General features: G+C 38.3%; 1 protein-coding gene across 1 annotated transcript in view; it reads left to right on the top strand.

Annotated features, from left to right (window-relative positions):
• FAM189A1 (family with sequence similarity 189 member A1) overlaps positions 1-21373 on the top strand; it is an 87647-nt gene that overhangs the window by 48360 nt on the left and 17914 nt on the right. Inside the window, exons 3-5 of the mRNA XM_041418757.1 lie at positions 1598-1708; positions 7336-7467; positions 17280-17387. Coding sequence (XP_041274691.1) covers positions 1598-1708; positions 7336-7467; positions 17280-17387 — 351 coding nt within the window. The remainder of the gene's footprint in view (positions 1-1597; positions 1709-7335; positions 7468-17279; positions 17388-21373) is intronic.

Here is a 21373-nt window from a genome sequence, read left to right as displayed (position 1 = left end):
CTTTACCTCTGAAGTTGTGATAACAGAGTACCAGATGTGTCCCACTCCATCAGTAGAAGGCTTTTTTTCTGTATTTAGCTGAGAAGCATTAAGGAAAGAGATTGGAAATTTTTCAGTTCCTTTTATTAGGATCTTTGTGCTCTGCAAGAGGCAAGGTAGTTTCAAACGACTTGCAGAGGACATGAATCTCCCCCTTTAGCTCCATGTCCAGATTAGGTAGTTCCTTGCCTGGCACATTAAGAAGTGAGGCGTACAACAGCAAAATTGGGAAGACAAGTGTGACAGAGAACCTCAGTATTTGATCTCATGTGGTGGCTGCCACTTGGAAATGCAGCTCCTAAATGGAATGTGAGACTTAGACCCACCGAGATGAACAGGAATTCTAAGAGCCTGTTTCATGTCCCACTTGTCTTTGCCAGTGACAAGAGGAAGAGGTTACCTTGGAAACACCAATAGAGGTTTCTTCATTAATGAATGCTGATATGGAGCAAGTACTGCAAAAAATAGATAAACCTGGTGTATGTTACAGCCCTTGTTGTCAGCCGTGATGCTTGGAAGAATCTGAAGATGGCAACTAATGTTTGTAACACAGCTTCTGTCCTTTGGTTAATACTGTGGAGTTGTGGGGTTTTGTCCAAAAGCACTAGAAAAAAAATGTACAGCCATTTTGGATTTAAGGTTGTCAAAAATATGCCTAGCACATGCACTGACAAAAGATAACATCTTGTGAGAACAGTCAGGGGCTGTAAGCTGTGAGCATGCACATGGAAAAGAGATGCAAGAGAATTTCTTACTAATTTCATATAATACACTCATGCTCCTGTTGAGTTATGGCAATGTCAGCACTGAATATTTAAGGTGGCCACACATCAGGCACACATTTGTTCTCAGCCTCTTACTGCTTGTGCTGTTCCCTATATGTTGAGATTTGTCTGCCCTGACTGCACCAGGTTTTTGTACATTTAAAGCAATAAAACAATAATTAAACTGATGGAATCAGGTTAATGCTTGTTTTGACATATTCTGAGATGAGAAAAAAGGAGTAATTAACACCATGAGTAGCTGATATGGAGGATGCTGCTTAAATTGTAATTGTTGTTTAAAAACCAGGTATTTATATATACCCGGAATTTTATTCATTCTTTTTCTCCCACCTTGTAGGCACTCATGATATGTGATATTCACAAATACTTTTCCTGTTTGAGATTCCCATATCCCCCTCAAAAGGACTTAAATTGTTTTGAGACTACATCTGTTTATAATAAAACATTTTTCAAATCTTACTTTTTAGTAATGCTTGGTAATAAAACCCATTAAATTTTTCAGAGTACGTGATAGAGGTGGGAGATAAATGGATTATTTTGAAATGGCTGGAGGAAAACATATAATAGCCATGTCTAGTTTTGATTTAGCTTTCACTTAGAGTGCAAGACCAAGGATACTGTCAGATTAAGTACCCTATGCTCTTTAAAATACATGAAATGTTGCCATCCATGTAATTGTGTGACAGGCTGGAAGTTCTTGAACATCTAAATTATATTTTTTCCTTGTTTGCCTCTTGAAGTGAGTAATAATAGGGTGCTTGTGTTTTTTCCAGATAACCTTTTTCATGCTGCTGTCTGCAGTGTGTGTGATGCTGAACTTGGCTGGGTCCATCCTCTCCTGTCAGAATGCTCAGCTGGTGAAGTCCCTGGAAGGATGTCAGTTGGTGAGTGATGGAAAACACGTTTATTACCAAGAGCAAGGATTCTGTTTTTCATCTGTTGGGGTTTTACACACATTCCTTTAATTTCTAAAACAGTAGGTATTTAGTAGAGCGATCTATATGTGTTACAACCTAGAACAAACATTTTGGGAAAAATGTGAGTTAAAGTGCTAATGGATTTAATGTTTTGCCACCTCAAAAAGTAACTTTTAATATCATAAGGATTGACTTTTTACTGTCCTGGTAAAAATGATGCTTCAGCAGAACAGGTGGAATTCAGGCCACATCAGAGCAGTGTGGTGGTTACCATTTGATGTCAGCAGGGTCAGGATTCCTTCCATCCAATACTTGTCCAGGCAGTGGATTTCACAATAGGAATGTTTTGGTATGTGTATGCTAATATTTTGTTTGCCAACCTGAGTTGTTTTTCATTTCCAAAGTAACTTAAAGTTACTTGTGTTAAATAAAATACAGAACAATACAGATTGTCATGATGTGGGATGCTCTAAGTGATAAGGTACAATTTACCTAAAGCCTTTGTGTTTTTGTCTCAGGAAAAAAGTACATACACATTGAATTCCAGCATATTTTCTGATGTCAGCTTGCGAAGATGTCTGCAGAAATCAACTCATGACTGAAATGTCTGAGTTTAAATAATAAGTGTTTAAAATGTAGTTTGGATGTCCAGAGTATGATGAAATGCTATGTAGCTTTGCCACAGTGTTGTACTCTCTAAGGGCAAGTTAATTTCATTGTGGCTGTTTATGATATTGTAACTGTTTTAGAAAAAACACCAACAAAAACCCAACAGTTTCTTCTACCCAGACCTCGCTCTTTAGGTTTTCCTTGCTCAAAATCCCATTCCAGTCAAGCTGGGGACTTGCACATGAACATATTGCCTTGCCATGTTGCAGGGCTCATATATATGGAATTCTAGAGTTCTGTTCTCTTAGACCACCCTCTGGGAGGGATGCACTGTAGAGAACAGCACTGCTTTATGATTAAGCATAGGATTTGACTCAGAAGGTGGTGATGTATTATGCTGAGCATATTTAATTACTTTATTACCATTTTTTCACTCAAAAAGGAAAAATCCCAGTTTCTTAACAGCTTGTTCCAAGTGTATATTTAATTTTAATTCCTTAGATGGCTCTCTTTAGTGCTGTAGATCTGTGTAATCCTTCACTATGTGACTGGTGTATATTATAAAGTCTAAATCCTTTACTTGCCTCCTAGGATACAAATGTACTCTCTGGGGATGCAGTTCTAGGAGTCAAAATCCAGCCTTTGCAGACACGTGGTTTGAAATGTAGTTAACATCCCATGTAACTGAACCAGTCATTTTCCAAGCACAGTATACTAAAAAAGTGAAATTAAAAACAAATTGTGTTGTAATTCTGGTCTTTCTGTCAAACTCATTCATGGTGATTGCATGGCTTTAGAAGTGATAACAGTATCTACTGTACTATGGAGTTTAAATTCAGCAGGGTTTCACATGTAGTGTTGTTATTTGAAGAAAAAGAATGAGACACAGTGGTCTTGTTTTGCTTTAAACACTGGGGATTTATTGTACATTCCATAATATGTATTTTTGTGTGAATATGAGAAATGTGCTTGCCATATGTTAGAATTTGAATGTGTAATTTGTGAAGTTGGTACATGTGCCCTTTATCCTGCAGCTTAGCAACATACAACACTGAGGGGGAAAAAGGGCAGTAGCTTTAACGCCTTGTTACCAAAAATTAATTGGGATTTTTTCCCCATAATTAGCTGCAGATCCTGTAGCCAAAACCTGAAGATACTGCTTTAAATCAGTGAGAGTCGGATGAGCACAGAGAAGTTGCACATTCAAGTTGTTCATTAATGTGTATAGGAGAGACATTTCTGTATAGGAATTTCTTTTACAAATAATGGCTCTCTGAAAATTGTCCTTTGAAAATATGGGTAGAGCAATTAATATATTTTAATTTATGTTCTATTACTGCACAAGACAGAATACGTTTTATTTCTTTATCTATTTTTTTAATAGAGCTTACCTGTCTTGTAAGTCACTTATTAATTTAAAAATAAATGCTGTAGTTTTAATTAAATTTAGAAGTGATTATTATTCAGAAAAGTAGTGGTAGTGTCAATCTCTCTACTGAAAGGCTTTTTTTTTTTTTTTTTTTTTTGGTTGTACAGCTGAAATTGGCCAGTGGTTGCAGTAACACATAAAGGAAGAGTCTTCTTTCCCCTGCATTATCTTTAGCTGGAATAGACAAAGCAAGGAAAAGTGAAGCAGGTACAGGTTCACAAAGAGCTGAATGGCAGAGCCCAGGTCCAGACCTGAGGTTTATTTGTATTCCATTTTGCACTGGAGTTAAACTCAGGTCTGTGCATATCAAAAAACCAATTTTTTAAATTCTAGGAAAAAGAATATGCTCTGTTTTGTTCTTAGTAATCTGTCAGTTTTTAATCTTGATATTTCTCTACAATGCAACTTTATCCTTACTGGATCCTCCCATCTTTCTCTCAGCATAAGGTACTAGAACTGACTGAAGTTCCTTCCCCTGAGTTCACCAGTGGAGCTTTCTTGTACTTCACTGCCTTCTTATCAACTTTGGAACTCTCATACTGCATTTTAAAACTTTTCCTTCCCTTTTTAATGTTTCCTATAAAAACCCCTAAAATTTAATTCAGAAGAAGTAAAATCTATTACTACTTGTACTGGAAGGCTTCCATTTGTATTAAGGAGGTGGTAGAATGCAAAGTAGCAGTGTTAACTAACTCCTGATTTGCCCTGTTAGGGGAGAGGGTGTGTGCACGTAGCAGCCAAACAAACAAACAAGCTTCTTTCCAGCAGCATTGACAGAATTTGATTAATTGATACAGATTTTAAAAAAAACATAGAACCTGTGAGAGTGTGTGCATGTATTTGTAATGAATCTGGAAGGTCCTTTCCTTTTTTGATTCTGTGGTGTATGAAAGTCAGGTTTTAATGGGTTTTATGACTTTTGAAGTAATAGTAGTGCTTTTTGACAAAACAAAATGAGCTTGCAAGACAATTTATGCATATAGGCAGCTCTGGCTGATGTTTGAAATCTTAAAAATGGTTTGTACGAGGGTGTACTGTGCAACTGTCACAAATATGAAAGCACACAAGCTCTGCTGTGGTACTGACTAGCATGAGTAAGAGTCACGAAGTGGGACACAAATATGCACAGGATGGTGGGGGGATGTGCAGGGGATGAAGTGAATGATGCTTTATTCTTGAGCTCTGCCAGCCACAAAGAGATTGAAACGCAGACAGTTTTGGGGGCACTGCTGGTGTAATTGTGTCTGGGGCTGGCAAACACCAGCCCAGCAGCTGGAAGGAGTGATCCCAACCCCTTCTCCCTGTACCAATGCAGATTTACTGTCAGTGCTACTGTCTCTGTTTATGGAGTCACACAGTGAATGGCCTTTGAGATGTGATTTGGGCTAACAGTAATCCACTTCTCCTCCTTCCTTCCCAGATGAAAAAAAAAAGTTAATTTTAGCACTGTTAAGGTCACAGAATAGCTGTATGAACTCTTGATCCTGTCTGCACAAGTGTGAGACTGCAGCAGGGCACGGAGGGGCGTTCTGGAGGCTCAGGAGTGCTGTCAGCTGCTGAAAAGCAGTGACCAATGCAGTTCACCAATGCAGTGGCACCTACAGCCTTTGGTCCTGCTCCCCATTGCAGGGACACAGCTCAGCAAAGAGGCCACCTCAAAACATGGGAGGAAAAGGTGCACAACAAGGCAAACTGATAAAAATTCTCCAATCTGGTAGTGAATCTTGGGTGGTTTTGAATATGCTGTGGTTCTTAAGATGGCCCTGTGTTTTGCAAGAACTGCCATATAAAAAATTAGCTTTTAACTAATTTTAAGGATTAAGTTAAAAGAAGAGCTACTGGGCAGTACAAAGTTATGGAACAACTTTCAGAATGAATTGAGAGTCTCTCATAAATGGGGAATCTTGACCCAGCCTTTTGAGCCTTATCTTTGTGACACCTGTTCATTACATGTGATACAGGTGGCCCTGGGATCTGTATTTCACATTAGCAATGCCAGATACATGGCATCAGTCAGTGCCTGTCCTTTATTAAACTGGGGCAGCGAGAATCAGAATAGATAATCTTGCAGTAGAAAGCTTTGTCTGAAGTCCATTTTCCTCATTGCAAAATCTTTTTACCAGCATACTTTACTGGTATGCCAGGTGTAGCCTTCTGGGCCCTGGCCTTGGCACAGCTCTAAATTCAAAGTGTGAGTTCCAAAATTCCTCAGCAGCATTTCTCAACCCCTGAACCATTTCCAGAGAGTTTTGGGAGCAAGACCTCCCCAGTGACAGACAGTGCTTTGATTTTGCATCGCCTTGAAGAGCTGAGGTCAGCTGATCATAAACTGTTTAGTTGTTTCACCTTTTTTAAAAAAAGTATTGAAATATTACAGGAATTGGAAAAAAACTAGTCTGAAATTGTTCAAGCTGCTTTGTAGTGAAATTGTATGCTAATGAGAAATAAAACCCCCAACTATCATAGAGGTGAGCAAACTATGTTTTTTCTTTATTTCCTTGTCTCTGGCGTAAGGTATGACCAGTTTCTGTGAGTTGCCACAGACAATTATTTCCTGTGTTGCCTTGGAGAATATGGGAAATGGTGTAATTTACATACCCAATTTTTTCTAAAGCATTTTACAAATTGTGCTGGCTAGAGGGCAATCTGGAGTCTCAGGAGCTGAAGTCCCCTGAGATAGCTCCTGCCCTGAGCATGCTTTCATCACAGTAAGCAAGCATTCAGTCATCTGTACCTCATCTGGACAAGCTTATTAGGATCTTTTAATTGCCTCTTATTTTTGCTCTTCCATCTGCTGTCCAGGTCACCAGCATGTAAGGACAGAGTGCTACACAAGCCTGATAGGGGTAGCATTAAAAATACATATATTTAAACATATAACTTTTAAGATCACATGAACAATTTAAACATTCTTTGTGGTCTAAGAAGTAAATATTCTGTTGAAATTATTCTATGTATGAGGCTGTGCAAGGTAATTCTACAAGGAATGCTGGTACCTGTTTTTGTTCAGGAAATTGGCAACATCCTAGAGAGAATTTGATTTAAAAATAGCAAATGTGTGTTTGCATTAGGATTTTTTTTGTGGTTTTGTGTCTGGAAATTTTGGAGTTTTTTAAATAAAAAAAAGTAACAGGGTGATTCAGATCTCACCACCCAGCCACTGTGCTTCCATCTTTACTTTGGGAAATAAAGGACTGATTTGTGATCTTGACTCCTTCACTTATTTTCTGACCTCTTTCTGTTATTTTTGGTTTTCCCACATTGGGTATGATTTTATGTTTATTCAGTTGAGTTACTCTGGTTTCACCTGCCCCTGTAAAGCAAATTTTTTTCAAAAAGAGGCATAAAAGGTAGCACTTTTGACACTGAATCCTCTTTCTGTATTTTACCTGTTTTTATAGCTTATATTAGCCATTGGAAAACATTCTGCTTCAAAGGTTCTGCACAGAGAATTTCATTTTGCATTTAGTAGTCATTACTGTAACTGTAAATACCATTTTTGGTAAGTGTGTTTCTGTTGATTCATACTTTTTCTGACCTTTTCTTTTCTCCACAGATTAAATTCGACAGTGATGGTGTCTGTGTTTGCTGTGAAATGCAGCATCAGACATCAGGCTGCAGTAACCTGGGAGAAACACTGAAACTGAACCCTCTGCAGGAGTGCAATGCAGTGAGGCTGACCCTCAAGGTGTGTTAGGAGAGAATTAAGTGTTTATTGCAGTGCTAACTTAGCAAGACAAAGTGTGTGAAGAAGGGAGCAGCAGCTGCTGTTCTCTCTTCATCCATCCTAACATGCAAAAAACATCTCCATCACTATATCAGCATTTGTGTGGGTAACTGCTTGGTTAAGGACTGCTCAAGAAACAGAGGTTCAGACTGGCTGTGGTTTATGCTGGAAGGTGGAAGAACAGGTATCTTTCACTTTGCTGTTCTGAGGTGGTGTTTTATGATGTTGTGGTGAATGCAAACACACACAGAGTGTTGCAGAATGGTGAGGTAGTCCCTGATGTGCTGCTGCCACGGAGGCAGCCACGTCACTTTGGGAGAGAGGAGTGAGTGTTCTTTCTGGGTGACGCTGGAAACCTGCTTACAAACTGCCCTGCGACCTTGTAAGAAGTTCAAATCTTGTAGCATTTTGTGTTACAGCTACCCAGATGAAAAACTGAGAGCAAATACTAAGAATATTGTATACATGAGTTAGAGCTCGGTGTGATTGCTGCCATCATTGCTTCACTTCATTATCACCAAACTGGAAGGCATTGATGCTGTGCTGTTTTGAAAAATAAAAAGGAATCAATGAAAGAACTGCTCAGCAAAAGGAACCCTAGGCTGAGAGGCAGATATTGATTCATTCTAGGTTTAGTTGCATGATCAGCAGAACTCTGTATCTGTAATTCTCAATTTCAAAGTATATACTTTAATAAAATTAATAGAAAATAATGGATTAAAGTAGAGAAATTCATTGTGAGAAGGATCTTAGGGAGGTAGATTTTCTCAGGTGGGTCCTGAGAAAGCTATAAAAGTTTTATTGATATCTGAAGATATATTTTAAAATTCAGAATGGATAGAAATCCTATAAATGTTCTTCAGCCTTGTTAAGAAAAAGCAGAAAAAAAAAGCTACCACCAAGTAATATGGATGAGGTAGAAGTTAAAATATTTTTATATGGCCCCAAAATGAAGTAAGATCTCTGTCTCAGGTTTTAATGAGGATGATAAAGGTAACAGAGCAAAAACCTCCTGCGTAGCAGGAGTTTAGTAAGTGGAAAAGGAGCATAACTTGACATTGTTGTCAAAAGATAACAATACCAGTGAAATGTATTACAAGAAGGTAACTTCTGAGAAGGACATTCCTCAGAGTATGACAGATGCAGAAACATGGACCTGTCATTCGGGAAAAGCTGACTTGCTAATCCCATGAAAATAAAGATTGAGGGAGCATATGTTTGCTTCCTGTAAATATGTCAGCAAGGTAAACTTTAATGAGAGGGAAACAACTGTTTATCTTTGGAGGACCTTGTCAGCATATGAGGGGAGTAGAAGTGACATATGCTGAAAATCAAGACAAGGATTCTAACCAATACAGCGATCAGAATGCAAGCACAAAAATTAATTTCTTCTAAGATATAACTCAATCATGTATAAAGGGAATTGACATATCAACTTACATTACAAGAAAATGGGTTTAAACACAGGAGTTCCCATGAGTATAGTCTGAGAGCAATTTTAATTATGTTCAGAACTTTTCATCGAAGAAAGGGTAGTTAGGAAAGTAACATTTTCGGAAAGTTTTTTGCATTTTTTCAGTTTTAATTCTACATTTGCTTTCTGTTTGGCTTAGCTCTGATTCCTGGCTGTAAATTTAAGAACAGTGTTCTACTAAGCCCATAAGAAAAAAAGTTAACATCTCATTAGGTAACAGCTGACAGTGATAAGGCTCACCCTTTTTAATTACAATTAACAACTACAATGCGATTTTAAAGGAACAGATGTTTTAGTACCAAAATCTCAATTGTATTCATTGTTTGAGGAGCCAGAGGGAGAGAAAATATAGAGAACCAGAGTTAAGATGATGCATTTCATGTACAATCTTGTGTAGGTTTCATGCTCCTTTTTATTGCAGGTGGGGTAAAAATCTGGTGTTTCCATCAAGTCACCTGTGGGCTTTTGGTGGTAGCAGCTGTGGAGCTCCACTGTGACCAGAACAATGCAGCACATATCACTGTCTGAACTTGCTCCCAGGCAGTCAAACAGGACAAGGAAAACCAGCAGTGGCTGCTGGCCCTGGGTGTGTTAACTGAGCCCTGAATGATGCTGAGCGGGGGTTTATAATTGCTTTGAAAAATCTCTAAATTTATTGCTGTTGTTTCTGCAATGAACCATCTCTATGTGCTTTTTTGTAAATCAATCCTCCTCCTTTCTTCATTCAAGCCCTGAATAAACTACTCAAACCTTCTAATGGGGACAGAGGAGCTACCACTGCAGTATGTATGGTCCCACATATGCACATTTATAGATACAAGTATTGATTGCAACTGACTGATCTATAAGTGCTGATTTCTGAGATTAGTTGATTAGTTCAGCACAAAATTATATGTTACAGCAAAATGGACAAAAATACTGTTAAATACTGCTATTTCACTGTTGCACTGGGGTCTCAGCCCACTCAAGGGTGTGGAATTGGTAGGGTTGGAATTATATTTATAAGATACCATACTTGTAGTCTTGTCTGCACACCTCAGTAAAAATAGCACAGTTTCATGATGTGGTGAACTGCCACTAAGATCTGCAGGCACCCAAATGTGATCCATCTACCCTGGTCTACAGTGGAGAGACTTCCTGGTTTCTGTACTTCACTAGGAAACTTGGGGGTTTTTTACAGTTTTCTGCATTAGTAGCTCCTAAACTGCCCCTGAAAGCAAGGTTCTTTGCTTTCCTCTGGATACTCAGGGCCACTAGTCTGTGCTTCTAAAGGATGTCAGTGTCCTAGTATCTTGATTTTTTTACAGTAACCACACTTCTAGAACAGCTTTATCCCATATTAGGAAGTTACTTGGTTTAATTGAAGCCAAATGAAGGCACAAGCAAATCCTACCTATTTACAAAATTAGTTAAAAGAGTTTAAAAGGTTTATTAAGAATCAGGTGTCCAAAAATGAGATGATGGCCACAGATGGGATGGATTTAGGATGCAGTTTCAATAACATCAACTTAATCTTGTTTTCCACAGAAAGTGGATGAAATTTTAAGGAATTGATGTGGGGGTTTTTTTGTCATGTTAATTAAAGTAAAAAGGCTAAATTTTTCTGACATCTTTCATCTGTGGAAATTTTGTCTTCTTTCTAAACTCAGAGTATTCTTAACCTACTTAGGATATACATGCAACATTTTCAGAGGATGAAGTTAGGTATTTAGAAGTTTGAATTATTTTGTAACATATTCTTGCTGTCTGATACTGACATGCAAGAGGGGAATATTATGCTGTTTTGGTTTAGTAAGGATCCAGTTAAATATTTCTAATTATTTTTAACAGCTTACACAGTCCAGAATACCTGCAGACATGTGTGTGAGTTTACAGATTTGCTATTTATGTAATTAGTTCCTACTTTACTTAAGGTGCATCTGTAGAATGCTTTTGTGACTATCAGGCAAGGAGAGAAGGTGATTCCCCCCTCTGCCTTCAGCATAAATATTTGGTTTGGAGCTGCTAAAGTTCAAGTACAATATAAATAGTAAATGGCTTTTTCAGGTTCTGGTTCCTTCATTAGTTAGGCATCTCTGTTAGGGATTTTTGCTGCTCAGGGCTCTTGCAGTCTTCTGTGTGAATACTTTCTTTCCTTTTCTCTCCTTTGAACCTGAATTTATTGTTGCTGAGTTTCCTGATGACCAAGTCTACTCATATATTTAATTTTTTTTTCATTCAGAAGAAGATGCTTCCACTTGAAAAACAGAGGAGGCTAGCTCCTAGACATTCTTTAGAGTTTGGAGAACAGTTTCTTCAGGTTCTCTGTAGGACCAAATGCAATATGAATAGTTTTACTGAATGACTTACCTGAAAGGCTTCATAAGCTACTTAAAATTGGATAAAGCTCAGCACAGAATAAGTAATTCCAGATCAGATTTTTCAATGCTGGATTTGTTTCACATTCCTTTTACAGGCAGCTGAAAATATTCCCTGCCTTCAGAGTGTATTTACCACACCAAGACCATCAAAAATAGGGTGGGTCAGGGTGGGCTTTGTAATCTGAATAGCTGAGCTACTTTTCCTTCCTCATACTTCTTTTTGTTCCTAGCTTGGACAAGGAGTGAATGTGGTTGTAAACTTCTCTCATGGCTGAAAAGGTGCCTCTTTGAATGGCTGGAATCTCTTTATTCCATCCTTGTTCAGTTATGTTGTGAAACCTTAGCCTTTCAGGAGTCTCTAACTATCATATCCCCAGTACTAAATTTACTGCAGACACCTGAGTTGGAAAGTATGCAAACTTGAGTGCAAGCAGAGAAGATTTTTAAGTAGCAGGGCACTGCTTCTTAAAAATAATATAAAATAGTGAATTTTACTGTACTTTCAAACCTTAAATCTATTTTATGAAGCGTTGATCATCTCTCCATTTACTATGCAATGTGTGGTTGAAACCCATTTGACTCAGAATTAATTCTTGAGCCTTTCTTGCATTAGAGCAGATATTTTTCCCAGTGTTTTTCTAGACGTATCCAGTGAGAACAACTAAAGTTATATTTTGATTTAAAAGAATTGTTATCCTTGAATTCTTGAATAAAAGAGGTACATTGACACTAATTTCATGGGTGAAAAGGCTTTGCTGCTCATTATCTCTTTTCAGGATGCAGTAGTATAAGAAATGAAGCACCATAATTGAAGTCAATCAAGGAGAAAGGAAATCATCTCCACAGCATTGCAGCCATGGAGCTGCTTTTAGCCATTGATGGCTGGGGATGCTGAGATCTGTGTGCTCAGGGCTGCTGCTCACAGGGTGTTCCTTCTACACATCAGCAAGCTGATTTTGCTGCTTTCATCCTGCATTGGCTAAGGTCTCAAAAGTGCCAAGAACCTCAAAGACTACAAATCTTTTATTTCCACAGGAAAATAATCTATTCAGCCAGCAAAATGTGAGTGTGTTGTAAAGAGAGCTGTCAGTTCAATACTGTTGAGCAGACTGGAACTCATAAAATGAAATGGGTGTATTTTGTGTCTTTCTAGAGCAAAAGAGGTTTAAATACAGTTTCTCAATTCTATGTAAGCAGCACAGCTGATTAATTTTCTGTACAGTACTTGGCAGAGTGAATATTTTGAGGTAATTGTGCTTCATCTATGTGGTGTGGTCTGTACTGAGTGACAAATTCTCTGCTTTGATGTTCATGCGTGTAACTTAATTTACAGTACAGTTTATTGCTGTGACAGGAAGAAGCAGGAGAGTGACTAAATACTTACCAAAGTCTGCATTTGAGTTGAGTTTTGAAGATGTCCAGGCGTTCCTGTTTTAGCCTGGCTTACTTGATGATTTTGAAAGACAGCTGACAAATGCACTTATAAATTGGTTTCTAAGCTGAAGGAGCTCTATGGGGATGGCCCACCATTACAGTGAGGTGATTCTATTCCAGTTTTGCTGTGATAGGAGGCACAAATGGCATTCTGAAGGACAAAATTTCAGGAGGGTGAACACACGTGCGGTGAGTGTTCATTGGTTATAAAGGACCAGCTCTGCCAGTGGGCCCATCACTGGCTGATGGGATTTGTGCCACTGTCATTTTTCATTTTAGATTCTATCTCATCTCTGTGCTTCTGTCAGGTAATTGCATGTGCTAACAGCTGTTCTAAATTGCTTTGTTAAATGATTGTTTCTACCGTTGAGTTATCGATGTGGCAATAACCAATTTTTTACTTATTCCAGTTTGATGCCATCTGACTGCTTTATCACCCAGCAGTTTGATGGAAAACAAAGAAAAACAGTTTTTAGGATAAATTGCTTTTCGAGCATATTGCAGTATGAGTTTTTTATATGATATTCTCAATTAATTGTATCTTAAAATTACTTTTTTTTGAATACAGAATATTAAAATATTGCATTTAAACATTCAGATTTAAATAATACTCAGGTTTTGTAATACATCTCCTATTTTAATCTGTTTTGTAGCATTTTGGACTACACATTTATGGAACATGCATTTTGATATGTGTGTATTGTTTTAATTGTGCTAATAAAGGAAGAACTGAGGTGCAGTAGCACAAAAACAGTGTCAAAAGAGTAATAGTGAAAATAGCTTGAATTAGGAAAAAGAAAAGATATCTGTTCTGTCCCTAAGTTAGACATATGGGAAATGATAGTATGAAGATTTGAGAATGCACAGGTGTCATGTGGGAATGCACAGGTATCCTTTGGGAACACAGCACAAGTCAAAGATGTCTGGTATTATGGAAAACAGTTATGCCTGTGCTGGCACCATTAATTTGGTAATTGTTCAAGCTGTAGTACAAATGGAATACTGCAACCATGAAATCTAGCTTTTTTTCACTGTCAGGACTAAATTTTAGTTGTGCTTTTGAGATTTAGTGAGGGACCTACTTGGGAAAATAAGTGGCCCCAGAGGAACAACTCACAGTGCTGTCTGGCCCCTGTGGGTGTATCTCTGGACTGACCTAGGCATGGTTCCAGGCAGTTCTGGCAGCTGGTTGCACTCTGAAGGGGATTTGTGTCCTCTGCAGCTAGTGCATGAAGAAAATTGTATATGTAACCTGTAGAAAAAGTTCTCCCTAGTACATTATCATTTCAGAGCATTAATTATCATATAAACATGCTGAAGAATCAGAGTTTTGTCTTAAAAGACAAAGACAGCATCTAAGAGAAAATTGCTTCAGCCATTTCTGAGGAGCAGAGAATTGTATTTCATACCATTAGAGATCCACATGTGTGTTCTGATTAGTGTTCTGGTAGGTGTCAGCTCAAGTTCTGTTACTAAAGCTCCCTGATTTTGTATTTAGTACAGATTTCCTGCTCCTTTAGACACCTATAAATGTACTGGCTGGGGCTGTGGGGAGCTACTGCTGGCCCTGTTGTGGTTACTGTTTTTTCACAGACATTTCCTAAAGGACGTCTTAATTGTCATTGTTTGTTCCAGCTGCTGTCCGCCAGCACCTCCCCTGTCCTTCTGGCAGTGTGCTTGGCCATGGAGGGCTTTAGTTCCTGCTCACTTCTTCTCTATAGCTGAATAAATGAGTGTCATGGATTACCTAATTATTTTTTTACAGGGCACAGGGAGTGAATTTCCTGAACGTGGTGAATTGCTTGAGGCTGATTAATGTTTGGGGAGGGTGGGGGGAGTGGGGAGCAGAGGAGAAAGGTGGGTTGTGGCATGATTCCTGTTTGAGTTGAAACAGACTTTAGGATAAAAAAGCCAAAACAAATAAAGAAGCAGTCTTGCTTTAAGAAATATCTAGTAGTGGTGAGGCCTCCACAATCATTGCTTAGTTATTACTGTCTCTAAATTAAGTTAATTACAACTTAATTTTTATATTAATATATAATTTAATCATAATAGCTGTCTCTTAAATTAAGTTAAAATTTTAGACTTACAATGTTTTAGATGTCCGCTCCTTATTGATCTTTATGAGATACATAAAAACTCTGCATCCCTGCATTTGGAATTTTCTAGTTGTACCTTCACCTTCAAAGAGATTGTAGGGAAGAGGAATTGTGTGCTTAGCCTGGAAAGGAGTGTGTGGAAAGAGGCTGCTGTTCCTGTGGGCAGTAATCCCTGCCCTACATCAAAGGCATAATGCTGGGTAACAAACAGAGCACAGCTGTCCCAGCGTGCCAAGGAACGTCCAGGGTGGGTAAGGATGAGTGCAAGGCACAAGAAATGATCCTCACACTGGAGTCAGTGTTTGCAAGGCCTTCAGTTGTGCCTAGTTTAGGATTGTGCATTTAAGGAAAAATGTGGGCCCGGGTGAGGTGAAACAAATTAGATTAATGAAAAGGATCGGAGGCCTAGAAAGTTGATTTCTGTTGAGAATTGGAGAAAATGGTGTTAATATGTCATGCAGTAAAGGTGGAAAAGGCTTCAAGAGTGGTAATAGAGTTCAAAGGTATAAAAGTCTGCTGTGTAACAGCCTGTTCTCAAGAGCTATGGAAGAAAAGAAGCCATGGCTTTCATTTGTGGGATGGACATAACCAGGACACTGATGGTAAAAATAAACACTGGAATAGTGGGATGAAGCTGTGGGGTCTTTAGGAACAGATGAGAAAAACATCTGTCATGAGACTTAGAGGCACAGTTAAGTCTGTCCTGGGACGTGTCAAGTAGTATAAGGGTCTTGGAGACACTTTGCATCCTAATTTAGAACTTTGATTTTATTATTAAGCATAAATGGTATTAAGTTATGCACTCAGATTGGCTAAGTTTTATGTATTTAAATGGCTGTCGTAGGCAATGGATGATCTTTCTTCCTGCTAGGAAATAGTCCTATTTTCTATCCTAGATCTTGTCTCTGCCTCGGTGTTCTTTACCTAGGTTTGCATATGGAAAGCAGAACATGAAGGATCTTGATCTCCCTTTTTTGCCACTGTTAACTAATTGGGTCTCCAGGGACCACTTTGCCTGTTTACCTCCCTTTGAATGCTCTAAGTGGGTCTGCATGACTTTGAGTGAGTCCTCTGCATCACCTTCTGTGACTTCATGATTGGCCCTTCCAGCATTTTGCTGTTAATGCTGATGATTCATTATTCCCCTGGCTGAGGGGCTGGCCAAGAAGACAGAAATCTACTGACCAGATCAGCAAGAGCAAATCTGGCTCAGTGGAAGTTACTAAATGACTAAAACTTGTTGGCCCATTTATTGTCTGCCTGGTTCCCATGGCTGGCATTTCCATCTTCAAATGAAGGTCACTTGAGGAGCAAACAATTACAGTGGCAGGAGTAAATCTACACCTTTCTGTCATTTGTTTCAGAAGTGTTGGGGAAAAGAAAGCAATTTATACCATAGAAGTTATTTCATACACTGGCAGTGAATGAAATACTCTTTTAAACTTAGATCCTATGGAATGTTCTTCACACAGTGAGTGTTTTTTACTCACGGTGTTGTAGCAATTTTGTTCTGTTCTCTGTGCTGCTTTTTCTCAGATGCTTTTACTGGCTATTCAGAGAACTGAGCCACACAATAGCCACAGCAGCCATGCAGTTTCTGTACAAGGATTGGAGTAGTTTTGAAATGTTGCCAGCACACTAAATTCTTTTCATGTCTTTTTACTGGCTGTGGAGAAAGTAAATACAAATCCAATGATTGGAAGAGAGATAAATGCTTTATTTTTAGTGACACCATTGCTTAAAAAATGTTCCATTTTAATTCAAATGTTTCTGTTCTTTTATTCTACTTGTTAAACCAATATTCTGTGTTCTATTTTAAACTTCTTGTTCTTTAAAAAAAACCAACAATATGACCATAGGCACTCAATTCATCAGTAGAAGGTGAATGGATATGTAATCACTGCTTTTCTCTCATGTATAAAAATAATTCAGATGCATTGAGTTTCTGACACAGGATAAATCTCTATTTCATACTAGAATTTTTTTAACATACAACGCTAAGTTGTAGATTTCAACTACTCAAAGCAATAATATTTCTGCATGTCGTTTTTCATCAGAGGTGTCTTTCATAGTATCTTTCTTGTGATAGCTGCAGCTTGGAGTTGACTGTGAAATAGTAATTTGTCTTTTTGGGGAACAAGAAAATTTGAATATCAGTATTTCTGAGGAAATAGCTAATAGCAAATATGTTGTGAGAACTGGGAAAGGGAAGATGTTTGTTTCTGTAATTGCTGCCTTTGTGGATTGCTACCTGAAAAAGATTACAAGCTAAATGAGTTCTACCCAGTTACTCGTGCCTTATTCATCGATAGCAGTTGAGAGTGTTTGTTACCAAATTCCTCAAGCATTTCCTGTCCTTTGTGTCCCTGAGATGAGAGATGATATTCTGCTGATGTCTCTTCGCAGGACCTGTTGTTCAGTGTGTGCGCTCTCAATATCATCTCCACCATTGTCTGTGCTTTGGCAACAGCAATGTGTTGCATGCAGATGGTTTCTTCTGATCTTCTGCAAATGGTGAGTACGTTTCAGTGGCAACACAGGGTTTGTCCAGCATAACACAGTGTCCTTCTCTGTGGATACTCATTTGCACCTACTCTTTGCTTATAAACTTAAGCCTGTTTGTGTGTCTCTGTGTGTGTACATGGGTGTATTTTATCTGCATACATCTATATAAACATAGCACATAGATGTATGCAGCATGAGGAGCTGCTGTGTTTTAATGTTTATGCGCTATAGTCGAGTGGTATGATCAGGATTTTGCAACTGGGAGTTGTTCTTTTTGTTAACGAGGTTATTAATGAGGTTCAGTTACAGATGCACGTTACATTTGCTGTCATCACTTGTATATTATCTCCAGTTTCCACATTCCCCAGAGCAATTACTTAGCTTTAAGACTCCAGTTCTCATTACTAGATTGGCATGAGAACTACGGAGTATGAGAAGTATAAACTCAAAACTGAACTTTTCACAGCCCTGCGCCAATAATTTGTTTTCATAAGGAAAACATGTTCAGCCTCAGAGTAGCATTTGCCTTCAGAATAGGAGCAAAAAGGATCATTAGTCTTCTGCACAGTCAGCTGCATCACAGGATGCTGTCTTGTTTTGGTTGGACAAAGGCAGCTTTCCTATTCCAAATCAATGTTGGGGTTCACAAGGTTTCAAGGTAAAAAAAAAATTAAAAATTGAATTAAAAACCTTTGCATTTTTCAGACCAGCTCCACTGTTTGTAACCTTGCTCTATTGCTGATTAATGAGTAGCATTTGCCTTCAGAACAGGAGCAAAAAGGATCATTAGTCTTCTGCACAGTCAGCTGCATCACAGGATGCTGTCTTGTTTTGGTTGGACAAAGGCAGCTTTCCTATTCCAAATCAGTGTTGGGGTTCACAAGTTTTCAATGTAAAAAAAAATGAAAAATTAAATAAAAAACCTTTGTATTTTTCAGACCAGCTCCACTGCTTGTAACCTTGCTCTATTGCTGATTAACCTAGGAAATGTCCTGTTTAATAAAGGAGAGAAAACACACAAATCTAATACTGGCCATTTGTGCATTCTGGTATTGGAAAAGTTTGCATGGATGGAAGAGTGGCCCAGCAAGTTAGCTGCAAACCATTTAAACAAAACAGAGATGTTATAAAGCCTGCCCATGCAGGCACGGTTGTTTTAAAAATGAATAAATAATTAGAAATACACTGGGTGCCATGGGTATTGATTTAAATGCATGAATTACAGAGATAAGGCTGCCCCTTCTAGCCAAGTGTTCCAGTCACTGGGTTTCAAACCCAGTTAATGAATATCTTCAGTCTGGGATCTGGTGTTTGCTTCACATAGTAATGGGTATAATAAGTTGGGCTCATATGTTTAAGTAATTACTGCAAATAGTACATAAATGCATTTTTGCTGTAGGGCTCTGTGTGTGCATATTGTGCAGGCTTGTAGAGGCTTGTAAACAGTGCTTATTTAATAACACTAGTATGGATGGGAAACAATCAACAGAAATAATAACTTCAGCTGATGACACTTATATTTTAAATGTTAAAGGGTCTTTATCATATTCTGGGTATTCTTTCTTTTCATACACTCTCCCCTCCATGTTTACTCCAAGAATGCCCATTGACTAAAGAACTTTTTCACCTTGCAGTGATGATGGGGAGATGAAGAGATTAGCATACCTCGAAAAATCTGTCTGTCTAGTGGAAAAATGGTAGCAGTGATCCAGAAGCGTATGTTCCAAGAATCTTGGTCTACACTTAACGGTATTTAGCAGTGTCAGAGGAAAAAAGCAAATAGGTAACAGTGAACCAAGACCAATATTAAAGTGCTTCTGATGGGCATAAGCAAGAAGCAGTAACCTCAATAAGAAGTCAAATTCCTAAAAGCACATAATTTTTCTCTCTGCCACCTCATTCTGGATGTCTTTAAGATTCTTTCTTTCCCACCTGGCAGTGCCGCCATTTCTTGGTTTCAATGTTTATTTATTTTTGCTTCCTATGCTTTGTGTTTCCAGCTTTTCTGTCTTCCTGCTTAGTTGTCCGTTCTCCCACCCTTTCAGCTCCATCGACAAGAATTTTCTTCCTTCTCCCCAGAAGAAGGGAAATACATATATATCTATATTTCTGCTCAGTCCCAGTCTTTTCTTGTTTATCAGTTTTTCCCTTTCTTTTTTCAGGTTGCTGAGCCAGATTCCTACCGGGCCTAAGTGAGCGTAACTTCCCTGGGGCTACGCTGACTTAGACCAGCTCAACTCTCACCTGAGGATTTCTTTTTCTTTCACTACTTTCAGCCCATTGTCCCATGATCTGCAGTTCCCCTTTGCTCTACTACACCCAGAAATCTGATTAACTTCATTTTCTCTTGCTTGTTAATGCTGGATTTGTGCTTTTTCCTTTTACTTTTCACTGATGCCTGCATCTTCTCTTAGCTGGGTTGTACCAGGCTGGAAGTTTGACAGCAGCAGCAAGAGCTACCACTCCTCATAGCTGAAAAGGTTTTAATTATTGTGCTGATGGTTTTACTCTGTTCTGCAGTGTTCAGGAGCTCTGTAGGCTCTCCTGTAACAAGAAGAGGCAATAGGGAACATCCTCCTTGGATGCCATTAGGTTATCATTAGAGCAATCAGTTCTGTGATTCCTGTGCTGTGTTCTTGTCTCAGAAATTAATCCATTGGAATGGTAATTTTTGCAAATTCAAAGAATTCCAATTTATTGCTTAGCAACATAAAGCAGGTGTAACAGTCTCAAGAAAATCTGCAGCAGTGATTCTGTGATTTTGTGCTTTGTTGATGACTTTTGCATACAGCAAGTGTCTTGATTCATACAGGCAGACTGATGTATTTTACTGGAAACTGCTGTCTTCTGACATCCTCACCTTTAGGAAAAACATCCTAAAAACACAAACACAAGCTGTCCAGTAGTAAGCACAGTTTAAATTTTCCAATGAATTTGAAGAGGGGTTTTTTGGTTTAAAACCTGTCCTACCCAACAAATATTTTATTTCAAGTGCTAAGGAAAAAAAATACAGCAAAATGCTTCAAAGTGGTTTTATTGCTTTATATTTTATTTTACATTTTTTCTGGATTGTTCCTTGTTTGAGTTGACTGTTTTAGAAAGTACCCCAAAATTTTCATTTCGCTTTAATTTCTCACTGTGTTAAGTATATGCATTTGCTCAGGCAAAGAAACCCTACCAATTGTACTAAAGCTGCAAGAGAAAGTGATACCATAGCTAAAGATTGAAAAGGCATTTGTTGTGTTTCACTAGAGAGTTTAAGGCTGCACTCCATTACAGGGCTTCCCAGAATTGTTCTTTCTATGTACACACCCCTCCAGGAAATAAATGTGAATCAAATCAGATCATATCAAGGCTCTGTAATGTGAAGAAACCTCTCTTAATAACCAAACTGTCACTTCCATGATATTTCATTTGTTGCCTGAGGCAGTTTCAGTTTGCATCTTGTCTGATGAATGGCTACTGCAAAAATGCACTCAGTTTTCTTCAAAAGGTAGCTGCCTGGATTAAAGTAAGAAATACAAGGCATTACACCCACTGTGGCCGAGCTAAAGCATGAATTACACCTCTTCCAGCCCTCCTTCCACTCCGGATCTGTTTATACACTTCTTATCCTAGAAGTGCTGGCACTGATATCATTGTGTTCTGATTTTATCACCATCACTGTTAGTAGCTGTTCATGTTGTGTGATACCTAAAACCATCTGTTATTTTATAAAGAAAATAAGGTAATGATGACACATGCAAGCTGTGATGTTTAATTACTGTTTTCATCAGTCCTAGTGATAATTCAGCATGTCATTATCTTAATAGGCTGTAGTTAATATTTCTACTCAAACACCTCACAGAAAGCATCTCTGTGTGAGGGTAATATCATGCTGGCATTATTTAACCCCCATATTCTGGTGAAATAATGATAAGAAAAACCTGCAGAGGGAAACTTAAATGAGAATTGATCTTACATTATTTCATATAATTTTTTATTTAATCTAATGA

Source organism: Onychostruthus taczanowskii, unplaced genomic scaffold (genome assembly GCF_017590055.1).
Source record: "Onychostruthus taczanowskii isolate IOZ18803 unplaced genomic scaffold, ASM1759005v1 scaffold6, whole genome shotgun sequence".
NCBI lineage: Eukaryota > Metazoa > Chordata > Aves > Passeriformes > Passeridae > Onychostruthus > Onychostruthus taczanowskii.
The sequence above is the reverse complement of the archived record's forward strand: the minus strand, read 5'-3'. Positions and strand labels throughout refer to the sequence as shown.